The sequence below is a fragment of the Chiroxiphia lanceolata genome, chromosome 20 (genome assembly GCF_009829145.1).
Source record: "Chiroxiphia lanceolata isolate bChiLan1 chromosome 20, bChiLan1.pri, whole genome shotgun sequence".
NCBI lineage: Eukaryota > Metazoa > Chordata > Aves > Passeriformes > Pipridae > Chiroxiphia > Chiroxiphia lanceolata.
This window is the reverse complement of record NC_045656.1, coordinates 6,429,045-6,454,279: the sequence shown is the minus strand read 5'-3', so window position 1 is coordinate 6,454,279 and position 25,235 is coordinate 6,429,045. Positions and strand designations below refer to the sequence as shown.

At 43.2% G+C, this 25,235-nt stretch overlaps 1 protein-coding gene across 1 annotated transcript; it reads left to right on the top strand.

Moving 5' to 3' along the window:
• Positions 1-35: 35 nt before the first annotated feature.
• On the top strand, positions 36-25,108 carry PITPNA (phosphatidylinositol transfer protein alpha). The gene is made up of 12 exons (XM_032707395.1): positions 36-207; positions 5,211-5,241; positions 10,530-10,675; positions 11,231-11,322; positions 14,999-15,006; positions 15,900-15,974; positions 16,351-16,434; positions 17,519-17,596; positions 18,511-18,621; positions 20,194-20,316; positions 21,041-21,110; positions 22,197-25,108. Exons 1-11 carry the CDS (start codon positions 188-190, stop codon positions 21,086-21,088), a joined length of 816 nt encoding a protein of 271 aa, XP_032563286.1. The 5' UTR covers positions 36-187; the 3' UTR covers positions 21,089-21,110; positions 22,197-25,108.
• Positions 25,109-25,235: the final 127 nt, after the last annotated feature.

Genomic DNA, 25,235 nt, shown 5'->3' with positions numbered 1-25,235 from the left:
CCGCCCCGGCCCCCCCGGCCCGGCCCCCCCGTCCCGGTGCGGCGCGCTCGGCTCGGCTCGGCTCGGCTCGGCTCGGCTCGGCTCGCTCGGCTCCATCGCCGTCCGGCAGCGGAGCGGCCCCCGGGGGACGCGCCTCCTTGTCACCTTCAGCGGGGCTGGCCCGGCCGGCAGGCGCGGCGGCACCGCCATGGTGCTCATCAAGGAATAGTGAGTGCGGCGGGGAGCCGCTGCTGCCTCCCCCACACACACCCTCCCAACCTCGGCCCCTCTTCGTCCCTCCGGTCACCTCCGGGCCTGGCGCGGGGGCGGCCGCGGGTGGGCGGCCCGGGCTGGCCCCCGCAGTGCGGCCGCGGGGAGGGAAGGGAAGGAGGGAAGGGGGAGCGCTGTGAGGGCCGCGGCGCCGGTGGGGGCGGCAGTGAAGGTCACGGCGGGGCGGGGGCCGCGGCTGCCGGCGGGCACCGGGTCCGCTCGGCCCCTCGGCGGCTCCGCGGGGCCCCCACGGCCCCCCCGGAGCCCTTGGCCCCGCACCGGCGGTGGGCTGTGGGTTGTTCCCGGTGTCCTGGTGCCGAGGGCCTCGCACCGGTGGAATGTCAGCCCCGGTGGTTTCCGTGGGGGGGTCTGTGGGAGGCTGGGGCGTCTTGGCCCCTCTGCTCGTTGTAGCGGGGCCAAGTGCCAGGGCTGCGTTTGGTCCCCTCCCGCCTTTAGCTGTGGAGTCCCCAACGAGAAGCTCCTGGAATAAGGTAGCGCCAGAATATTTTTGGATGTTGGAAACCGGCCCTTGGAGTTCTTTGCTGACCCTGAGGCTGCTGCGGTTGTTCTGCCCCGCGATGGGGTTGAAGGGGTGGAAAACAGGCGAGGGTGTGGAACTATTAGTCACAGTCGCTTTTCGCAGTCTTCGGTTCAGCAGCTTTGGGCTTGCTAACGTGGAATATGCTCTTGGAACGGTGCACTTTGGCTGGGTGTCTTCAAGCTCTGCACACTGCTGCACATAGTTCTTCCCTGAATTCTTAACGTTAGCTCAAGTGCATTCTTAAGTTGAGTGCATTCTATCATTTTAAACTCCTTTTGGCTGATGGAAGAGGCTTTCTGTTTATATTTTCCTCTCCCCTTTGTAGGATATATCAGTGATCCCAATGATAAATTGGGTTTTCAGGTCTTCCCTTAGACACATTTACCTACATGACTGTGCCCTCTTTATAGTAATTACTTTGCCAGATTATGGACCATGGGGTGGATTTAAATATTAAAACTATATTGAGAGTTGTACTGATCCTTGTGCTGGTCTTTAAACTCGATTAACTTTTTTTTCCCCAATCCTTAAACCCTTGCTATTTTTATCCAACAATAGGAGTGTAGAATTCAAGAGCAGCAGCAGGACTGCTCTTTGTAACACAGAGACATTGTTACCTTCTGTAGCCTTAAACTGGATAACAGACAGAAACTTGGGCTAAGTGCTTAGTTTCAGGTGCATGAAAATATAATTAACTCCTTCTATAACCTCTGTTCTGTTGATATTTTCCTATGAATTTACTACTTTCCCTCTTACAGCACCTTGGCTCGTTTATTTCTATCTTTTTCATGCTTCTGCTCACAGCCTCTTGCCCTGTACCACAGTAAAGCTCATTGCCAGGGAGCTGTGCTGTAAAGGTGGGAACAGCTGTCCTTGAAATTTTCAGATTTCTGAGCGTATGAACAGTTCATTTTGATGAGCATCACTTCCAAAAGTCATTTTACTCGGTATTATTTACCTCAGCAAATCAACACCTCTACTGGTCTTCCACACTGCCTGTTTCAGAAACAAGATGTGAAGTGTAAACGTTAAGACTAAAGGTTAAAAAACCAGAATTCCTCCATTTGTTTCTTTTTACAGGCTTCCATTTCTATTTTCAGAAGGGCCAGCAAACCTTTTAAATGTTGTCATTGTTCTGTTCCCTTTCTTCCCTTTGTTGTGTCCTTAGTAAGACATATGTGGCTCTAAGGACAGTCAAGGTTGCTGCTGTGCTTTGAAATGAGCTTTTATTTTTCACTTCTTGGGATTCCCAGCTGTCTCTAAGAGTTGCACACTCTGAGCTGTGTCATTGTATTGGTTCTGATATGTATTTTCTTGATGTTGTACGTTGAAGTTGCTCATTTTACATCCTATTTGAGATGTTTGTTGATGAGATCTCCTGTTCCAGGAAGCAGTTGTTTAAGGCATAGAGAAACCACTTGTTTTTGGTGTGAGCTGGCTATTTGAAGTACTTTGCTATGACTGTTTTGCTGCTATTTATATTAGTTCTGCATGCCCAAACACTGCATGCAGGTACCTTACAGCCTACCTAGTGCAGGTGGTAAAAATATAAGTGGTCTGTAACTGCATGTCATCTGAACAGATTATTCTTCCATCTCTGTGACCCCTGGTCACATTCTCCCTACTCAATCAGATGGGTTTTATTATCTGCTCCACAGGTATTTTAGGAGACATTACAGAAATAGAGCAATATAACAAAACCCTGATGTCACCTGTTTTATTGTCAGTCAGTCTGTATCATCATTTTTGTGCAGATTCCTGTCCTGATGGTTATGCAGTGATGGCTTTAACTTTTCGTTTGATGTCCTGTCAGACTTTCAGACTTACCTTTTTATTTCTACCCATCCGTGTTGCAGATGAGCTGCATGGATTTTGTTCACTTGTTTGCATGTTTTTGGTTTCAGGGTTGGTAAATGCTGGTTGGAGCCTTGCTTGCTCTCCTTATTCTGATTTAAGCTGCATCGGAAGAGCTTGAGGAGAATCAGAGTCTGGAGACTCACTTCCCTTTCCTGTGAAGTGATGATGATGGCACTGACCTTCTCTGCAGCTGTACTTCCCTTTGCTGCCATTTGAGACAGATTTTAATCTGAGAGGAATCTTAAATGTTTGTTCCTCACCATTTTCAGGCCAACCACATTGTATAATTTCTCATAAGTTGAGCAAGTTCTGTCGTAAACTTAGTAATTTTTGTTCCCATTGCTGCTCCTGTGAAGCTTTTCCTCCAGATACTCGAGAAGTCTTCCCTCCTCCTTCTTTATTACTTGACTACCTATAAGTGTTATTCACTCCTGCATTCTTGGCTTGCTGAACAAATTGTAAACCATTGAACTTGTTTGTGTTTCTGTTTCTTCGTTGATGAACATTGAAGTCTAAGAGAAATATTCAGATCTAGTGTCTTCCAGTTTCCTAAATGGAACTTCATTAGCCTACATCAATGTTTTTACACCAGGTTTTCTAAAGACAAATATTTTAACTCCATTCCAAAGCCATTGTTTCTTCCCTTTTTCTTGATCTTTCACCTTTACTTTTCATCCTGTCCTGCTTTTCATTCTTACTGCAGTTTTATCCAGGTAACTAACCTGATGTCATGCTTGATGACAAGGTCTACCTGTGAAAATCCATTTCCTTTTTTTTTGTCCTCCCATATGTAAGGAACACCATACTGAATTGGACCAAAGATCCTCTTCCACCTTGCCTTTTAGCAGATATTTTCAGGAAACAATATATAATAGTGAGTACAACGATTGCTGTTCAGTGTATCCTACCAGTAAGTGGCATATGGATTTCCATGACTTGATCAAATCCCATTTAAAAATTGCTTATACTTCTGTGTCTGGCAAGGAATCCCACGACTTCAGTAGACATGATGTAGAGAAGTACACTTGATTTGGTCTAAAATTTGTTGCTTACTGATTGCTCTGTTTTAAGACAGCCACTGTTCCTTCTCCATTCACTTTTTCACACCATTCATGATCTCTTGTGCTCTTCCATACCTGAACCCTTTAGCTGTTTTTGATCCCAAGCTGGAAAGGCCAGGTCTAACTGCTTTCTTCTCACATGGAAGCTTTTTCCCATTTCCAATTATCTTTTTTCCTTTCCTTCACTTGTCTTTTATCCTCTTTGAGGTGAGGTGATCAGCACTATGTGCAATATTCAAGACATCAATACATGAGAGATTGTAATGACATAATTGTCTCTTTGTGTGTGTTTGTTGTGATGTTGGGTTTACTTTTGAGCTGCTACTGAGCTGATGTTTCCAGATGCTTTTTCATAAAAACACAAGATATTTGTTGGCAATAGCCAATTTGGGGCTCAGTAACTCCATGTGTTTGGTGAAAACAAGTGCCTGTAGTGCATTATTCTGCTTTTATTGACACAGAACTTCATCTGCAGTTCTCAGTAGCTCTTTCTGCAGTACTTTGCAGCCAGCATAAAGCATTGCTGTCATAAGTAGTCTTACATAATCTGTAAACTTTTGCCTCTCTTGCAGTTTGTTCTTGTGGTGTCTTGCTGGCAATATGTAAAAAAAAATAATTCAATTTTCACCAGTACTGCTTTTTAAAAATCAGTTTGCTAATAAAGAGGGCTTTTTTTCTGATCCCATTGTGTCCTAGTTTCTTTGAGACTAATTCCCAAAGAATTGGGAATTCTTCCACCCACAGTAGCGGTATCCATTTCATATCTGTATCTTGCATTGGTTCCTCGTTCAACATCAGAAGTTAAATACAAATCTAGTTTTTTAGACAGATACAATATTTTTAAAGGCCTCAACACGTGTGCATTTTTGTCAGCTTTACATTCATTCTTTTTCAAAAAAAACCACCGTGTGATTTCTGGCAGTTTTTGCTCTGCTGTCCAGTCAGTCAGTTCTAAGAAGCGTTCAGGAAACCGCCATGTGAAAAGAAGTGACTCACTGTATAGAAGTGGCAGCACCTTCCTGTGCAGTGAGCTCTGAGAAAACCTTCCCTCTGCTCTCCCTTCAGGGCTGTTTCCTGCTGCTTTGGGACATGTGAGCGAATCGTGCAGTGCCTTGTGGCTGTGGCAGAGCTCAGCAGAACTGCTGAGGCCCAGAGCAGCCCTCTGCAGCAGCTTGATGAGAAATGGGATGTGACTGCTGAAAGGCTGGATGAGAGGGAACACACGACTGTGTTGGTGCTGCGTAGATTTGTAGGGCAGTGAGGTATCACCAGGGAGGGTCTGTTGAATCACAGAGTTTTAGGAGAGGATTGCAATTATGCCCCATCTCGTGTTGGTTCTCTTTGAGGTTATTGTATAAATAGCCTTGGGATTAAAGGGTAAGGGCTAGGGATGGGAGCACTGGGTGGATGCTGGAATACTGGGTGGAGGGTAGAGCTGTGCAGCCATTGCTGTGTAAATTTGGGGATATTTGTTAACATTCTGTTTCTGTGTTCCCTTTCAGCCGCGTTATCCTGCCTGTGTCTGTGGAGGAGGTAAGTTCTTTTCTTCTTGCCTCCTTTCTTTAGGACTTTAAATAAACTTGTGATCAAAGCAGTTTGTATGAACAAAAACTGGAACATGCAAGAGAAGGATATAGCTGTCTTCAGGACCCCTGTGAGCTGTTATTCATTCACTATCATTTTGACCAAATTAAAGTCTGAGGGCACTGATCTCTTATACTTTCAGATATGCTGATTATAAATCTAGAGTTGACAGACTATTTTAAAGTACAGTTTCCTTTTGATTAGTACTATTGTTCTTTTCTAACATGAAGAGGAAGCTTCAGTACAATTTTAAGTTACTCTTTGAACTGTGTGTTGCTGGAACTCTTTGGTTTTAAACTTGTAGGCGAAGATCAAGAATTTCTCCTGATTTATGAGGCTGGTTTAGCAAAAGAAAGATTGTGTATATCTTTCCTAGGACTCTTTAAGACTTGTCCTCTCTAGCTCTTACAAACAGAAAACTTCCTTTTTGTTTAGGTAAAGCTCTAATTGAGAGAAGAAGTGTAGTTTATAATGGGTGTGGTGATTTTGATCACCAGACTGGCCATGGAGTAGCTGTGCAGAGTCAGTGGCTGTTTCCCTGCTCTTTCCTCTCAGTTGCAGCTTGCCTTTCCTTCCTCCCTTCTGACTGAACACCACTCTTACAGAGAATCTCACCATATTAATGTTTTGAATTTTTTAACCTTCATACTAGCAGAGTCTACAGGACCTCTGCAGTAGATTTCTTCTTCTGGATGTATTTTTTTTTTCTTGTGATCCTTGGCTGTAAGCCTTAGGATTGTGAGCTCTGATCAAGAGCTTGTTCTGACTCTTGAGGAGAGCTGTGATAACAGCACTCTTGTTCATTTTTCTTTCCTCTGAATATAGCAGCTACTGTGGTGTAGACAGTGGTGGGCTGGCTCATGGCAGCACTGTTTTAAGCATATCCCTTTTATAACTCTCTACTCTTTCAACAGAACACAGTTTAGGAGCTGGTGTGGTGCATTCCTGCAGCCATGGGGCTGGCTAGTAAAACAAAAGCAGTGTCTGAACTGAGTTTCTTGTTCCTGTGGATCAGTCTGCTGTGACAGGCATCACATGCTGATGGAAAGTCTAGGCCTCTGATCAGAGAGTGATTTTAGATCTGTGTTATAATGCCAGAAGTCTGTCTGTTGCCAGCTCCCTACCTGTAGCTTTTATGCTTTCTGCATTCATCTGTTTCAAGCAGTTTTAACAGAAGTCAGACTGAAGTGTTACAGTAGGAATGTTTGAGTCTTTTGTTGTGCCTGAATGCTATTTGTGTGGGGAAGTCCTTGTCAAAAGAAGGACTAACATGATAACCTTCACCAAGTAAGCAAAGGATGCAAACTTGCAGGTTAGACAAGGTAAATGGCAAGGTACTCAAGCCCAGTGGACAGAAGACCTCAGCCTGAATAACAGGAGCCTGCCTGGTAGTGATATGGCTCCTTGGTATCAAGCTGTGTAAAAAGAATATGCAGGTCAGTATAGAAATTGTTTCTTTGAGGGGGTTAGATTGGATGGAACCCAACACAGGGTTTTTCTGAGTTCTCTGATACCAGGATTAGCCTTCATCCAGTTAAAGTGAGTCCCTGGCTGTGCTCTTTTCCCTCCGTGGCTGTTCAGTGCCAGGCACGTTTGAGCCCTGTGTGTGGGCTGCCTGGGTGGGGCATTGAGCTTCTGGGCTGTAAGTGAATCTGTTGCTCTCGAGCAACCTCCTTGTGTGAGGGTGCCCCGGGTTATCTGTTTTCAGGAGGTGTGTTCCTCTACCCTGGGTCCAGTGCTTGGATTGTGAATAGATCCCCAACTTGACCAAACTTAATTTCTCCCGAAATTTGTGTGGTGTCACCATGTCCCTGAGTGATGCCTCATTTCAAGGTCTGGTGTTTTTTCCCATGATAGACCAGATTTCAGGAGCCAGTTCCGTGAGTGGAAGGAGTTCTAAAGTTCACTTACCTTTGCATATGTACTTGGGTGATCTGGCAGTGTTAAGGTGTGCTTAAGAAGGAAGGTTATTTCCAGTGTTGACTCAGAGGATGACTACTGCTCTGCTTATTGCTTCACTCCCTTCCTGTGTGGAAAGATGCTGACACATCTGTGCATCACTTGGTCACCACATTGCTGTCTGTACTACAAACCAGCTGTTAAAACTTCATTGCTTTCAAGGATTTCCTTGTGTACAAAACTCTTAAATAGGGCTCTGGAGACTTATTATGGCTCTTGACTGTGTAGCTGTTCATTAAGCATCTCTGGCTAGCAAGAAGACTTCTGATTTCACTTTAATATGGGCCATTTTTGCTCCAAAGACATAAGAGTTCACACCTTCTGCATGCAGATTGTTGACAAAAGTCTGATGCCAATGTGTAAAATAGGGAATGAAGTTAATTGTAACTTTGAGGCATCATCAAGGGGTTGACAGAGCTTTCTGTGTGGTTCTGTAATATGCTGAGGATTCTGTGTTCAGTCTCCTCACCCCTGGCAAAGGGAGCTTAGCCAACAGTATGGAATTCAAGGGAAAACTAGTGATTAGGAGGGCACTGAGGAGATCAGTGCTGACTAGTTAGCCAGCTAACTGCTAAGATGGGAATAGAATAGGGGAAGAGAAGCCCTGGTGATGACTAAAACTTGAAGGCTGGGATGTAGGAGTTAGACTGTAGCAGACTGTCTTCTACAAGGAAACTCTGCCAAAATGTGGTCCTGCTCAAGCACAGGCTGCAAGCTGCATTCCCGTGTTTTATGCGTTGTCCCACTGCAGGGACCAAAAGGAAAACACCTGTTGTATCTTGGGTGCCAACCTTTGCTCTCACACTCTCACCAGCGTCGTGTTGTGCAGTGCCAACTTTGGGAGCGTGGACTTGAGCGGCTGTGTGGGTGTCGTGCCAGCTGCCACCGAAATTCTGGTATGGATTAGAGCTGTGTGTACACATTCTGTGCTGCCTCTTTGTTCCTTTCACATGGGAAGGAGCTTGCCAAACGCAGAGGAATCTTATTTATTAATTGTGTTCAAAGCTGCTTTTGGGAAAACAACTGTTCTCGGAGATGGCTGTGTTGAAATCAGGCCTTCTAAAAGAGGTTTGGTGTAATGAAGGTATCCTGTCAGCTATGTAAGAGGTGTTGTGACACAGATCAAGAGGGATGGTTTCTTGCAGAAGAGAAGAAGGTTATTTTGGAGCTCTCAGATCTGCAAGGATAGGTCTATCTGGAGCTGTCTGGAGTCCAGATTTGTGGAGCCAGGATCTGTTTCTCTGTTAACCTTTGCAGGCAGATGCTGTGGGATTTGTTCACTGGGACAGTTTTATTTGGGCCTTTTTTTATCAATACGATTAAAGGCTCAGAAATAACAGGGAAGTTTAAATGGTGGAGATGTTAAACCAAAGGGTTTATCCTCTTAGTATGTGAACTTTGACCCACGTATTTGAAAGGGAGAAGGAATGAATAAGAGATTGTTACTAAGAGGAATTACTTTGTACCCCTGGAGACCTGTCCTGGGACCTGCTGCAAACCAGTCACAGCCATTCTGTCCTCCCCTCTAATACTGTATTTATCAAACTCATCACAAACTCTCTTCACTATGAATGTGTGACTCTAACTGTGCTAAAGCAACTTTGCTTCTAAGGTTTCACAACTCTTCATGTTTTCCTCTTCTGGAGGGAGGCGAATATTCTTTTCTGTATGGGTCATATATAGGGAGTCATAAGGAAAGCAGTGTGGTGTATGAAATGTCAGAAGTCAGGACCTTGTATTGCAGCCCAGAATCCAGACTGAAACCCAACCTGCTGTGCCAGTGCAGGAACTGTCCAGCCAAGCAAGGGCTGCTCATATAACCTGGGCCAGCACCTTCTGGAGAGATCCAGCAAAGCTGCTCTTCCAGTAGGAATAAATGTTTCCATGGTCTTTGTTAGCACCAGATGGTACAAAACACTGGAGAGCTTGGGAGCTGTTGTTATTTTGGATACTCTGACAACAAAATTTAACGACTGTAGAAATCTTCCGTCGTTGCTGAAGATGTACCAGCCCAGTGAAGTATTTCTGGGTTGTATTCCACTTTTCCAGGCTGGGTTTCAGTGTGCTAAGTGTTATTCCTGACTCTGGTGCAGAGCTCTGTGCTGCAGAAGACAACCTAAACAGTGTTCCATTGCTTTGTAGTTATGTTTTGGAGGTTTTTTTGATTTTGGTGGGGGTTTTTTAAGTCATTGCACTTCCGATGCCAAACACTTTGTGGATTACCCTTTCAGATTGCCTCTCTGTTCTGTTGCCTTTGGCAACAGTTGCTGTTTTGCTTGCTTAAGAGTTCTGAAGACTTAACTCTTTTAAGTTAGAACACTTCCTTTTGACTTAGTGCTGTAGCTTCTTCATCCTCAAACTTTGCTCATCTAACTCTGCCTCAGAGAGACCTGAGTGAATTTTCTTCATTTGATCATGTTTCTTTTGAGCTCTGCATCCCCTTTTGAACCTACTAGAGGCAAGAGTGTATTAATCTTAACATCTTATGTAGAGAAGAATGTTCTCTTTTGTTCATGTTCTTGGTTTTTCTTCTGCTCTTCCCTGTGAAACATTTGTGCAAGTTGCCTCTTATGAAAGCAACTGTATAATATCAAGTGATTTGAGTGATTTCTGGCAAATAATGTGCCAAGTGAGTGTCAGTAAGAGACTGAAAAATAATCTTAGGATGAAAATTTTACTGCATGTTGTAATTCTGTGCTCTCCCAGTTAGTGGTTTAAACTTGTGGCGAAGAGGAAGTGTGATACAGAAAAAAACCACAAGCCAAAACAAGGATCGTAGGAAAAATAATAGGGGGAACAGTGACAGCATTTTGTAAAAAAACTTTGTGTGAAGTTCCCCAGGACTCTTGTGCATGCAGTACTGTGTGCTTATTGATTCAGGACAGGCAGTGCTTTACTCTCCACTTGACCTGAACAACTGGGACACCTGTGCCAAAAAGAGTGAAAACAAAGGATTTTGCTACAGTATTCCTGAATTCATCTGTGTTTTCTTTAAATGTTATCCTGATGCTCCTTTAATCTTTTCTGCTTTCTCCTGATTTTGTGTTGGTTTGGAGCTTGAGATTTAAGGGTTAAAGGTAACTGTTTTGTTGGCAGTGCTTTCCTCCTAACTACCACTCCAGCTTTCTGTATCAAATGAGATTAAATGAGCTTCTTATCTAGCTGTACGAGTGAGTGTCCTTTTCTCAGGTAATGAATTTGTCCTTGGCATCATCTGGTGAAGTTATTACTTCTGCTAAATTATAGCTGTCATAATACTGTGTCTTTAACTTCCTCAGTATCAAGTGGGGCAGCTGTATTCTGTGGCAGAAGCCAGTAAAAATGAAACTGGAGGAGGCGAAGGAGTGGAGGTCCTGGTGAACGAACCCTACGAAAGAGATGGAGAGCGTGGGCAGTACACACACAAGATCTACCACTTACAGAGGTATGGGAAGCACTGTACTCCCAGAGTTGGGCAAGAGGAATTGGAAGAAGCTGCAATAGGGCTGCACCAACTGTAAATCACAGATTATGTAAAGGCTGAAAGACACACAGGAGTTGTAACAGCAGCTGGCAGTGAGCATCGCTGGTACACCTACCCACCCCTGTAAACGTGGCTGTTGTCCCAAGAAAATTTGGCTTTGAGCTTTTCAAAGCAAGTCTGATCCTGTTACCCCATGTTTTCATACTTGAATTTGGCTAAAGAGCAAAACACCTCCTAGATTTCAACCTGCTTTCAGCCTCTGATATTTTTTTTCCTCCTTTTTTATATCCTTTATTATGTAAAGACGGTTTATATTAACATGTCCAGTTTGGCATCTCTGGAAAACATTGTACTGGGGGTGGGGAGAGCTCTACAAATTCCACCAATGTGCCCAAGTGCATATTTCTAGCATTTGCATTCCAGGTGATGTCCTGCCTGTCTCACAGTGTCTGGGCCAGAGCTCTCGTTGCATGAAGTCTTTATCAATGCCTTTCTTCCTATTTCCAAATTCTGCAGCAAGGTGCCAACATTTGTGAGAATGCTGGCCCCTGAAGGAGCTCTGAATATACATGAAAAAGCATGGAATGCCTATCCCTACTGCAGAACTGGTGAGTGCCTGAGGAAGGACTGTTGGATTCTGGCTTTTTGGTTTCTGAGGGTGGGGACGAGGGTAGGAGGGGATAAGGAAGGAAGCAACCAGTATGGAAGCTGTTTCAGCTCTTAAATCTTGGATTTCTGTCCTCTACCACCTTTCTGTGGTCAGGAAAAGCAAAATATGAGGACTTAAAATAAGTGCCCTTGTCTGTTGTGCTGCTACTGAGTGCCAGGGGAAAAGAACAGACTGAGGAACATACCAGTCCTATTAAGGGAACGGATGTGTAACACTAATGAAATAAATATGAGGGATGATTTTATGTACTCAAGTGCAGGTGTAGCCAGGTGGGAAAAACAGTGGAAGATGCAAGAGGGGAAGAGGGCAGATCTCAGTTGCCTCTTGCTTAGTGCAGTTGGAAGGGAGCAGGTGTTATGTGATGGTGTTTGCTCAGTTGCAGGATCTGAGGTTGGTGAAGGCTGAGCAGGTAATGCTACAGTTGCTTGACACAGTTGTCCAAATCTCATCCAACAAGCATGAAGTGAATCCATGTGTAAGGCAGGGGTGAGGCTCTGGAAGCTTTATAAAGTGGTGAAATAACATCGAACTCATTTTCTACAGGAATGTTTAGTATCTTACTGAAGTTACCAGCCACAGTATTTAACCACTACTGTTTTTCTGATCTTTGCTGCTGTAGGAACTGAAAATTTGACTTTACCTCCAAACTTCTGTAGTGCTTTTGGCTGCTTTATGCTGTTTGTATCTTTGAAGGATTAATTTTCTGCTAGTTGGTAGTGGTGCAGTTGCTATGGGAACTAGAAACCTAAAAATTCCAACTGTACTTGAAACTCAATATAGAAAAAAATATTTTTTGACAGTTTACTTAAGAGAATTTTAAATGAAGTGTCTTAAAAGAAGGAAAAGGCTTTGCAGTGGGACAGGATGGTGTTACTTAAGTATGTGAAATTACGTGTAGCAGTCTTGTGGAATGCATATTTCAAATACAAAATTCAGATGCTGTCAGCAATTGCACGATCCACTTTTAATGTGTCACATAATTCAAGATGTGGAAACAAAGTTATTTGCAACCTTTCTAATTTTTATGCAGTTTTCTTTCTTGCTGCATGTTACTTAAATGCTCTAGTAAATGTCTAGCTTCTTTCCATGTTAAGCACACTGAACTGATTTAAATGTCTGCTTTATCCTCCTCCTCCTCCTCTTTTCCTTCTCCACCAATTTCTGAAACAAAGGTGTGGAGTTACTTGTTTTTTCACTCCTACCTGCTTATCCTTCAGTCACCCACTGCTAAAATTCTACTTAAGTAAAAATAAAAGAAAAAAGCAATACTAAAATCAAGTACGAGACTTTCCAGCACAAAGAAATTTCAGATTTTGATATGCTAGAAATGATAACAAAGCCAAAAAAATCCTCAACTGTAATAAACAGCAATATAATATGAGATAGAAAGGGCTTTGTTGTGGGGGTTGGAGCAGAAGGCAGTTTTGATGCGGAGGCTGATAAATCTGTTTAGAGAATCTGCCAGCCTGACATGAATCAAGAAAAGCTCAGAAAAGTTGCTGAAACCCTCCCTTGCTGGTATTGGGCAGGAGGGAAGAACCCATGGATGTGCTGCAGGATTCCTTGTGCTTTACCATTTTCCTTTGGGATGCTCTCAGGTGTTCTGGTCGTGTGTGAGAAGCCCTTGGCTGGCCTCATGTGAGTCTTTGGGCAGCACAAAATGCCTTTCTGGCTTACAGTGAGTGGCAGGGCTTTCATCCCTCTCACCAGAGTCTGGAATTTAAGGGCCAGGGACACAGTAAGAGCTAAACCTGGTTTGAGTGTAGGAATTCCTGGTGTTTGTGCCTGTGTCCTCCTGGATCAAGGAGGTGTCAGTGTGCTGCTCCCTGAGGCACTGCTTGCTTGCACATCAGCTATTACACAGAGCCTTCTAAACTGGAAAAAAGCAGCACTTTTAGTTAGTTGTGCCTCATGGTATTTTGTTTTTATTATATAAGATCATCCTTCTTACATTTCCCAGTATCTCCCCGCAAAGCTCAATTATTACTTTAATATGCATATTATGTGCCATTATCAAAGCAGTCCTGCAGGTTGAGGGGATTTAAATGCCTAGTTTATAACTTCCTGCAATTCTGCACACTTGTTTGTGCTGTAATGTGTTGTTTTTATGTGTTTCAAATGGAAGCCTTGCTTAGCTCCTTTGAGAGTATGAACAGTAAATGAGATTGTTGTTGTGTGTGTTCACAACTTCTACAGTAAAAAGTGATAAGGATTGTCTGATAGTTATACCTGTGGGTTTATGCCAAGGAGAACAGTGTCCCTGGGTCTTTTCTGCAGTCTGATGTAATGTTGCTTAAATGTTTTTAGAGAAGCAATTTGGTGTGTGTTCCACTCTTCTAAGTGTGGCCTGTGGCCAAATGTCAAGAAAGTGAGAAGTTACAAGTTCAGCTGAAATGTGTAGGAGCTGTTGCTGTAACACCTCAAGAGCAAGTCCTAATTTGTAACAAGCTGAGCATCTAAGTTTTAATGGACATTTCTAAAGAGATTAATTTGTTTGCTTTACAAATGAGGAGTCTTCCCCACAGGGAAGAAATTAAGAAGGTGAAGGGACCTGTTTTAAAGCAGCTGCATAGTCATGGTACATAGTCATGGGAAGGTGGGAAGGCCCTGATTTATGATTATTGCTGGTTTAGGCATTATTTTGTTGGCACTAGCAGGAAAAAAATCCTCCTTCCTGCAGAAATAATGCTCTTTGAGATTAAGTTCAGCCTTTTAAGAATTAGCCTCAGCTCTGCTTCGTTGTTCTCTCCCTCTACCCCAACTTGTCAGTCTAAATAATTGGCCTTCTGTAAAATTGCTGTAAAAAGCAATTTTCAGACTGCTGGGGGTTTGGAACAATCCAAGACCCAGCAGCAGGTAATTAAGGAAGCTGGATGTGCATGGTGGGTGATTTGGGATGGTAACTGTCTACAGGATGTTGGGTTGGAAACTCACAAATTGCAATCGTACCTTTAAAACCAAATTGCTCTTTAATAAAGCCCTCGTGTTAAACTTCAGAACAGTGAAGTTCCACTCCAGCTTCAGACTTCCTTAGTCTTGAGTAGAATTGCTAACGTGCCCTGATGGCTCAGGTGGAACAGATGCTGACTGTTACAGGATCTTTAATGGCTTTTCTGTGTTGAATAATTGAGCCTCTCTGTCCGGGGAGTTTGGTTACCATGAGCAGTAGAGATGCAGAGGGTCTGGTTACCCCGTGCAGGAACAGTGAGGTCTTCATTGCCCTGAAATCCAGCATGTGTTTGCTCCAGAACTATGGGGAGGTTTCTTATCTGCAAGCTGAGAAAGGATTGGTAAAATGCCGTCAGCTGAACATACTTATTCCATCTTCTCATCCAGCTGGCTGGAGTCCAGAGAGCACAAGTGGAAGTACATAATTAATTGCTGCTCCTCTGGGTTTCTCCAAGCCTGAGAATTTCCAGAGGAGAAGGAGGTGAACTTCACTGGTTTTTAACCACTTCCATGGTTTTTTAACTCAGTAGTATCCGCAGCCCCCTGGGAAGCTGAAGCTGCCCCTGTTTTGCTGATAGTTGGGAGGAGGGCAGTGGTTGCTGTACAGTCTTTTTTCACTAAAGTACTGTATCTCTTTCTTTTCATGTGTTGATTTCTTGGACCAGTTATTACAGTAAGTATTGCTTTTACTAATGATCTATGGAATAATGTCTGAAATGTTCTGGATATAAGAAGCTCTTTAGCTAAAGGTGCTTCAGCTTTTAGCACTGTAAGATCACCTAGATTAACCCCCCTTCCCAACACTTTGTGACCGGGGACAGGGATGTGTCTGTGCTGTGTCAATGCTCAGCTTTACAAATGGGAATGTACCACTGCCTGGGCAAACTGAGGAAAAGGCAGTTAGCCCATGCCAGGATGTCCTTTTTGAGTAATCTGTCTTCTGAATTTGATATTTCCTTTTTACATGCTGAGTGTTTCACTGGCTCGTGCTTTTGTTTCTGCTCCCTTGAGGGAGGATTGGGTTACCTTTGGAAGTCCTTTGCCACTCACAGTAATAGTGAGAAATGGAAAGTTTTTTGCTTACTTTGGCAGAACTGTGCTTCTTGTCCCTCCCCTTTCCAGTGTCAAAAGCTCTCAACACATCAGTTTAATATTGTTATTAATTTGAAGAATTGCATCAAAATATGTACTCAGTGCTAGATTGATAATCTCTTTGAAAAGATGGTTTCTGTCTAGTTAACTTATGTTATCCCTTCTAAACTATGAAAAGAGTGACAGATATTGTCCTTTAAAGAAAAAGATATTTGTAAACTCCAAATGTTTCACTAAAACAATGGAACTTATGTTTTTTCAATGAACAGCTTGTGCTTTATCTGATCTTAGCAAAATTAATTGATCACTAATTTCTTAAAAGCAATGATGTGTTTACAGATAATTCTGAAATTCCCTAAGTGAGACCCCAGTCAAATTATAATTCTTGGAGTTGACTCTCCTAGTGCTTATCTAGCTAATAAGAAGACAAGTTACATATCCTGAGAATAACAAGAAGCTTTATTTTGATGACAGAATGAGTATATGAAGGATGACTTCCTGATCAAAATTGAAACCTGGCATAAATCAGATCTTGGAACACAAGAGAATGTAAGTACTTGTGTCATGTCATTTTACTCATCTCTTTAATGTCACAATGCTGCTTTCTGTGCTAGATTAGAGAATTGCTGTGTGGAACTATCTATTCACTGTGTTCCTGGATTTGAAATGCTTATCTCACTAGCAAGGCAGAGCCTCCTTCCTTTGGCTTCTCACATACATGAATAAAATTGGCCCCCAAACACTTGTTCTGTGTGAGCACCTTTGCTTCTTTAGAAGATCTCTCACTGTGTGTTTACCACAGTGTCCTCTCTGTGCGTGGAAGGGGAGCTCTGGGTGTCTGCATCTCCTGCTGGCTTTTTATCATCTTAGAATGGGAATCTTCTGTAGCTGAACCAGTTAAATTGGTCTTGTTCTTTCACTGCAGGTCCATAAACTGGAGCCAGAGGTATGGAAGAGTGTAGAAGCCATTTATATAGACATTGCTGATCGGAGTCAAGTACTTCCCAAGGTATGGTAGGTGGGTAAGAGCTCCCTAGTGTGGGAGGCCTTGTGCTAAAAGAGGGATAATGTACAACTTGTGTTCCCAGGAATGGTCACAGGTAGCAGGACAAGTGAAGGCATTCCTTAAAAGTTCCAGCAAGCTAGAGGAAGAGCTCTTTTAAAAGCTCTGTCAACACTGTCTGTAAAATGTGTTGCCTTCTTACAGTGCATGTGACAGTGTAGTTCTACAGCACTGCAGCTGACTGAGTGTTTGACTGGCAGGGAATGACACTGCCCTTTCCATACAGGATCTCTCTGAACCTGCCTCCTTTTTGAACCTGACCCATGGCTTCACAAGTATATGTTGGAGTCATGTAGCTCATACTTTGTTCTAAGAATCACTACAGTTACTGTAAGAAAGTAAGGGATATTTCTGTGCTGGACTGGAAAAAAACCCCAACTGCATGAAAATGGGATGTTGTTTGAGTTTCCCGACTTTAAAACAGTATTTGATACCATATTTGGTACCTGTTCTCAAACTTGGTCTTGGGTATTAAACCAGAATGGGTACTTATTTTAGCTTTTCTTTCCACTAAAGATGAATTGGTAGAACATAAATAGCATCTGAATGCTGCAAACTTATTTCCAGTGCAATAAGGACCATAACTGAAGCCTCTTTCTTTTTGATGGTACTATGAATTTGACTGTACTTGTCTTCTAGTGTGCAGCATGTGAGCATCACACTGATGCAGTGCTGTGAAAAATCCTGGATACCACAGCTCCAGAGAGTGTAGCTGTTTTCTGTAGCAGCAGTGTTTAGCTCCCAAAGAACAAGTGGTTACAGGAAACATATCCTGAGGGGTTACAGATCTTCTGATAGCCTTACAAAGGTCATATCAGTTTGATACCACTTCACATAGGTCTAGAACCAGCACAGGAGGAAGAAATATGTTTCCTTTAAGAGTGCCTGACCTAGTGTTGAAGTCTGAAAACAGTAGCTCTTGAGAAGACAGAGATTAGTTCTTTGCACAGAAAAATACATCCTTTGTGAGAGTGAGTGGCTGGGTAACAGTAGGATAACTTGTGTTTAATCCTGTGGGTCTGTCCAATAGGATTACAAGGCAGAAGAAGATCCAGCAAAATTTAAGTCTGTCAAGACTGGACGTGGACCTCTGGGTCCCAACTGGAAGGTATGTATTGATGAGTTCAGGAGCTGTATCAGCTCTCATGACTGAGGTACAGATGCTGGGGCTTGGAGCCAAAGATATATCTGTAAAATGTTGGATTCAATTCTGTAGAAGGAAACAGGAAGCTCAGCTGTGAATCCGTTCTGAGGTTAAAGGAATTTGGTGCAAAGAATGAGTTCCAAGAAATCACCAGAGCTGTCTGGTGTTCAGCCCAAGGGTCCACCCAAGAGAATTCAAGGATGAAATAGCTGAGTAATGACCAGCAGTATTTAACCTTTCACTGAAATCCTTGGAATGGGAAGACTCTACAAGTGCAAATATGATACTAGTCTTTAAAAGGGACCCTGAATGAGATCTGGGGAGCTATGGGTGTGCAAGTCTGATCTCTAGGATCAGCTTCTGCAAACTTGGCAGAAGCTGAGGCTGATATGATTCACTTGGGAAGAGTGTATATGACTCCTGTAAAAGGAAGTAGGAAACCTTATGGAGTTTTCTCTAGGGCTTAATAATTATGTGGATGACTCAGATGATATAATCTATTTCCAAAATGTTTTAGATAGGGACACTTTGTCAAGAGACTTTTAAAGTCGTGTCATAACAGTGAAAATACTGAAAGACATAATTTTAATTGAAGAAAAAATGGAAAACAGAGGAGGGGAAGGAATAGTCCACTCTCAAAATGGAGGGAAGGCGACCTGTGCAGAAACCCAAGGTCTGTTTTCATCATGCTCTTCTATACCCTGAAAAAGGGATGAGAGAAGATGTGACAAAACTAGTCAGTTAAAGATAAGCAAGGGGTAAGGATGCAAGAGGATTGTGAGGAATTGTGGAAAGACTTCATAGTTAGGACTGAAGGAGCTGCTTTCCTGGAGGCACTTGGCCAGACTCTTAATGTGAATATCTTTGTGTCTTTGCAGAAGGACCTGGGGAAGCAGTCAGATTGTCCATACATGTGTGCTTACAAGCTGGTAACAGTCAAGTTCAAGTGGTGGGGCCTGCAAAATAAAGTTGAGAACTTTATACAGAAGGTGAGTTATTTCATGAAGAGAGTTGTTGAAACGGGGCATGTTTCATCTTCTACCTGCTGTAGCACCTCAGAAGCTTCTGATATTGTGTCCTGCCTGGAGATAGTAACTTGAAATCCAGTCATATCACCATAGGCAGTGTAGTCAAGGCCTCTGAAATCCTGCAATGAGTTAAACATGGATTCAGTTTGTTGCTAATCCAAGGGCAGGGCTGGCTGATTTTCTGTGAATTGGCTATTGAACCCTTTTGACTCCAATGTGTGAAGGTAAATTGGCTGTTTTGCAGTGTTTAATAGATCAGCCTGAGAATTGCAGTCACTTTTGGTTTGTGAATGAAGAGATGATGCCATTTATACTCGAATTACTTTGCTTAGGGGCAAGACATTTTTGTGGGGGGATAGTTACAGCTTCAGCTATTTGATCCTGATCAGCTGAGGATTTTTCTGGCAAGTCCTAGCGCTGTAGTCATGTTTTCCTCTCCTAGTCTGCTGCTTGAAAAACAGGCAGAGGGTAGGAAACTTCATTAACTTAAAGCAAAATTGGTATCCTGAAAAGAGCTTTTTCTGTGGCAGAGTCCATAACCCATGAACTGCACCAGGATGCTGCACCTGGGAATCAGTGTGTGTGATTCTCCAGGCAATACCACGTTCATAAAACACACCAGTGCCTTCAGGTCACAGAGACTTCTCAGTGGTTAATATTGATAAACTACAGTGCTGCTTCTGCAAAAGCAATTCTCTGGATTTCAAATACCTGTGTAACAAAAGGCCTGTACAAAGCAGTGTCTTCAATCCCTTTCTTCTTTATGAGCATCTGCAGGTTTGGTTCAAAGTAGTCGAGCTGCTTTTGATAAGAGCAGGTTATCAGATATGAAACCATAATGGGTAAAACTGAAGTGTCCTTCCTTAATGAGGACTTTCCAAGAGGCATATTATATCCCTGTCTAATATAATACTTTTGTCTAGCTTATCTCCTATAAAATGGAAATAAATTGCTTCAAACCTGAAGCAGCTTGTGCACATTAGTTACCTCTGCACAAAGGTTTTCAGCTGTGGAAAACAAGTTTAGGCATCTTTTCGGGTCAGTGCAAAAGAAAAAAGCAAGATAGCTGCATGTCAGCCCTTTACATTTCCTAACTTACAGTTTTTAGCAAGTTTAAGGATTATTTTAGAAATGCTTGTTTCTCCTGTTTTCTGCACCTTCAGGCCAGCTCTCGTGCTCTAAGTAAACCCAACTTGGAGCACTTTTTTCAGTCAGAACAATACTGTCAAATCAAAGGAAATTACTAAAACATTCACTAATTCTTTCAATGCAGTGTGCAGACTGCTGTCTAGGCTTGGAGAAAAAAAAAAAAGACATTTTCTCTGGGGATTCAAGGCTCTAGATTAGATATTCTGTTAAAAGAATAAAAATGAGCTATCTCCAGTTTCCAATTGTGGCAGCTATATAGAAAGGTGGGCGAGAGAGCTGGTTCTTCAGTGTACACATCTCTGAAAACTGTAACAATCCGGGTAGATCCATGGTAATTGCCCTGTGACTAAGCTCGTTTGTGTTTTATTCCTCCTCTTTTTGCAGCAAGAAAAGCGTCTCTTCACAAACTTCCATCGGCAGCTCTTTTGCTGGCTTGATAAGTGGGTTGATCTGACTATGGAGGACATTCGTAGGATGGAGGAGGAGACCAAGAGACAGCTGGATGAGGTCAGTGGAAAAGCAGGGCAGGTGTGGGTTGTGTGAGAAAATGCTTCTCTCCAGTACAGTAGAGAGGAAAGACTGGTGCATTGTCAGAGCAGAGTGTGTACTGTCCTCCTGCTATCTGGGTCATGCTGTGTGTGGTTTGAATGATTTTGCCATGACTCCATCGTGCTGGCATCTCCTTCTGATCATTGTGGACTTCTGTTTGTTGTTGAGCCAGGAAATGTATTGAACCACAGGTAATGAGGGTCTGAGTGTCAATGATTCGTTTACTGCTTTAATATCTTCTGGTCTCTTTTACCCAAAGCTGAATGGTCAGTTTTGTCCTCCTTCATTGCCAAAAACTAGCTGAGTAAAAGGTTTTTTAGCTCTAAATACTATAAGCAGGTAGTGAGGGTATGTAACAGGATTCTTACTCTAAGAAACGCAAGTTTGGTAATAATGAGAACCTTGTTCTGCGATTTGTGTCCTGCACTGCACCCTTCTCTCCCTTCCTGCCTCAGGATATTTCGTTATAGTTTCAAGTACACTCTGCCCCTTGGATAATGGTTCCAAATCCTGTAGCTTAACCAGAAATGGTGCCTGCCTGTGCATTTCACAGCCACTGATTTGGGATGCTCAGGTATAATCAGTGTCTTACGTACAAGAGGTAGCTTAATGTGTTCCATCCTGATACATTTTGAGGTAACGTGTGTGAGAATCACTACTCAAGTATTGTTTCCTCTTTCAGATGAGAGAAAAAGATCCAGTGAAAGGAATGTCGGCTGCAGATGACTAATATGACTCCTTCCTTGTGCACTGTAGGTATCAAGGGAGTTTGACAAACTCTGTATTGCTCTATTATTTAATTAAAAAACCCCCAGAAAGTCTATGTAAGAAACGATCCTGCTTATAGCTTCTGACAGGCAAATCTGTGGTATTGATTGTGTTTATAGTGAACTCGTTTCACTGACAGGTTGATGAGCGAGTTTACTGTCTCGTTTCAGATCTATTCTGAAGAAATGTCTGAGTGAGAAGTGTAAGAAAAATGTGTTAGAACATTTTGTAGATTTTGCTGCTGGTTCTTATTTCTGTAATGCATGTGTTACTTTTCCATGACTTGAAGAGAAACTTTTGTGTCTCAAAAAAAGAAAGTTGGACCTGCAAATACTTAGATACAGTTGGAAATTGGACATTCCAAGAATATTAGCAAGGAATTTATTTCTTGCATTGCTTGTTAGCAGTATTTACTAATGGGCCAAGGCCTGGAGCAACACTTCACGCTGCAGGAGAAGCAGCAATGACAGTTTCAATGTTTTTGACTTGTTCTCTTTCTATTCTGTTAAATTATGTCATCAAATTGGAGCTCGGTTTTGGTGAATTTTTCTTAGACACTGTAGAAGAATGTGGTATAGTGTTAGAGAAGTAAGAAGGCAAGGAGAAAGAAGAGATTGTCCATTTATGTTGAGAAGTCCAGGTAACTAGCCTCAACTTTTCTAGGGCAGTAAAATACCATCCCAGCTACCCCTGGGAAGAATGGGGTGGGGCAGAACCACATCCTCTCCTGGAGCACTCACTGTTTACCTCTGCTCGTCCTCTGTTAACTGCTGGTTAGTTGGTGGTAGGTGGTGAGCAAGGTGAGGGAGTGCCTGAAGGGGTGTCTTCTGATAATTTCTGATGAATCCTGATGATTTTTTTTAATGCAACTTCAACCTTTTTATTTCCTTCTTCGTTCGCATTTACTCTGGGTTCGTGCTGCAATGTCATGATGCAGGGCTGTATTGCCATTGTCTGCCTGGTGACAGCGTGACTCACGTTTGCTCTCTGAAGGTTGTCTGACACTTCTCTTGGCACACTGCTCTTCCAGAGCTGTTCTAAAATGTTTCCCTGTTGTCTCTTTGTTTTAGTTTCAAGACAGTCATCAGGAAGGCCCAGGGAATCCACACTCTTGACTGACGGACCATCTCTGGATCAAGCCTTTCTCTATCCAATCGGCAGGCGATTTTAAACCTCCCATAGCTAATTCTAGATGCCCCTTAATATTGTGAGCAAATAGACCGTCTGGTACTAAGCACTCCAGTGTTAGCACGTGTATCCCAAGGAGGCAGCTCCTCGGAGACGTGTGACTTAGAGATCGCTGTATTTACAACTCCTCCCTCCTCTTTTTTTCATTGTGTTCAGACCAACTTCCATGTGGCCCTGTTTGATTTCCAAGTGACATTTTTAGCTAAAATAGTCTTGTGATGTGGTGACTTAGATTCCTTTTTCTTTTTTTTTTTTTTTTTTTAATTTTTTTTTCCCCGTGTGGGATAAACTGCCACCTTTGTTTCTGCCCAGCCCTTCACCGTTCTTTGAATGTCTGTTTGGAGAGGGAAACTTGTCAGTATTTTAGAGTGCAGAACGATTCCACAAAATGCTCTGCTTTGGCTCTTGCTCCCAGGGGGAGATATTTAATGATGGGTAATCTGAATACATAATGAGTAGCAGCCAGAGAGAGTCCTTGGTCTGTGATGAGTTGTGATCCATGGCTCCTGCCTGGCATTACTTTGTTCTGTCTTAGCATCCATGGATTAAAGACTGCCCAGGAGCTGTGATCAGCATCCCTGTGCTGGGACCTTCAGCACTTCCCTGTTGAGTTTCAATTTAGGGGTCCGTGGTCCCTTTGGCCCTTGTAGCTCTGTTGTCCTCCAGCTGTGTGTCAGTCTTACAAAATCTTTCTTGACAGATGTTGCAACTTCCTGGTTCTTTGTTTACCAAGATTTCCCATAACTTACAAAGCTAAAGTGACTGACTAATAATAATGTGATTCTCCCTGGACCAATTGGGATGTTGCAAAGGCTGGTGTACAAGTAAAGTCTTGGCATCTGGCTACATCCAGATGCCTGGGGTGGTGGTTCTGCTCAGCAATAATATTCTTCCCATTGCAAGACTGACTAAAATATCTGCTTTTGTGCTATAAAAAAATAACTTACAAAAACCTGCAGTTGTTTTCCAGGATATTTGTTGGTGATTATAAATCACGAAGGATATTGTTAATGTAAAGAGCTCTGGTTATTTAATGAACTCAAATACTTACTGTAACTATCCTTATGTTGATAACAGCTTTAGACAATCAACTAAGCAGAACAAAGAAATGCTGCTTTCTTAAATATGAGAAATATGAGGAAAAAAAATCCTACTTCTTTGCTAACACCCTAAGGCACAATATTTGATTTTTGGTTTTTTTCCCCTAGTAGTAATAACTTTATTTTCCACTTCTGTATTTGGCAGCACTAACATGAAATACTGAAATGCCAAACAGTCGTGGGTGCACCACCACTTTTGAGGAGTCTTTTTAGCATTCTGTAATGCACCAACTCCTCCAGCCCTTCCTGCTCCTGCAAGCAGGAGATCCTGAAATGATCCCATGCCATGCTGAGCAAGGGCTGGGATCAGAACTGTTTGCAGAGCGAGGGAAGATAGGAATGCTCTGGAGGGAGAGGATGGCGTTTGGTTTCTGGGAAGGGGGCAGTTTATCCCTTTATTTTTAGTTTGTTATTTTGCCTTACTCATGTCTAAGTGCAATAAGCTCTGAATTGTACCAGTAACTCTGGCAGGCTCTTCTCAGTGACCTCAGACGGTTCTGTGGGGTTGGGGTGGGGTTTGAGGGGTTTTTAGCAATCTCACCAGGCAGAAGTAAAACAAATTTATTGTAAAATAGGTAAAGAAATTAAATTTTAATCTGTGAGGCTATTTGGGACCAGGATGTTTCATGGCATGTTCTGTAGCTGTTCCAGAAGTTTTTTAGGAGTGTAGGCCCCAGTTAGAGTTCTTTCAGTTTGAAGTATTTTTAACTGAGAATTTATGCACTGACTTCTGTTCGTGTTTGTTGGTTACGTTTTGAGGGATTCTTACACTCGAGGGCAACCTGAGAATACACACAGCACACTTGTTCTTTCAGTTTGTGTTATCCAAGAGGCTTTCCATCCGATGACACTAATCGCCGTGGAAGCAGATTGTAACATTCCACCGTGCAATCCTTTTTTGATCCTCTGATTTCAGAGTAAGAGCTTTTACACAAAGCTTTCCTGATTAGTGGAAAAACTTGGAGGCAGGGGGAGGAAAACTGCAGGAACTTCAGCCTGAATGCTCCCTCCCCACCTCCCTTGCCCTGTGTTTTCTTTCCTTCCAATTTGATCCGAAGTGGAAGCATCCCTCAGCCTTGGGATAGACAAATCCTGTAAAGACCCTTCAGTCTCGATGCTTGGTTCCTGCTAGTGAGCATAGCGAAGATCACGCAGCGTTCCCGTGCCGTATCTCTCATCAGCTTTGGCAAGAACCCCTCGACCTGTCGGCTCCCAGCGGGATTGGCCCTGGGACATTGGCCCTGGGACATTGGCCCGTCCAGGGACAGTGGATGTGCCGGGACTGTTGTTCCCATCCACTGTTGGTCCATCCAAGGTGGATGTATACGCTGGGACCCTTGCTCCGTCCTCCACTGGTCTGTCCAGGGGCGATGGATGCACTGGGACCCTCACTCCCATCCAGACCAGGTGGGTTTGGGGGTCTGGAGGCAGGTCCCTCGCCCCAGCCTGGGTTAGACTGGTTTGCTGGTGGGGCTGCTCGCCCCCCACATCCCACACCCCTCTGGGTTCATCCCGCTGGGCCTCCCGCCACGTCCCGATGGGTTCATCGTGCTCTTTTCCTTTGGCAACACACTTTGTAGAAAGGATTAGATTATCTCGTCGTTTCTTTAAATGTGAGTTTGTGCCTTTTTTGTCTCCTAAATCTTCCAATACAGGCATATTGGAAACGAAATCTAATAAAATACTAGACAGAGCCTCCCGCCTCCGCCTCCTTTGTTTTGGGAGTTTGGGGTTGGATTTTGAAGGGGGGGGGAAATGGTTCCCTTCGGTGCTGCCGCGGGTCCTCCCGCCCGCCTGGGGGCGCCCTGGCGCGGCGCTGTC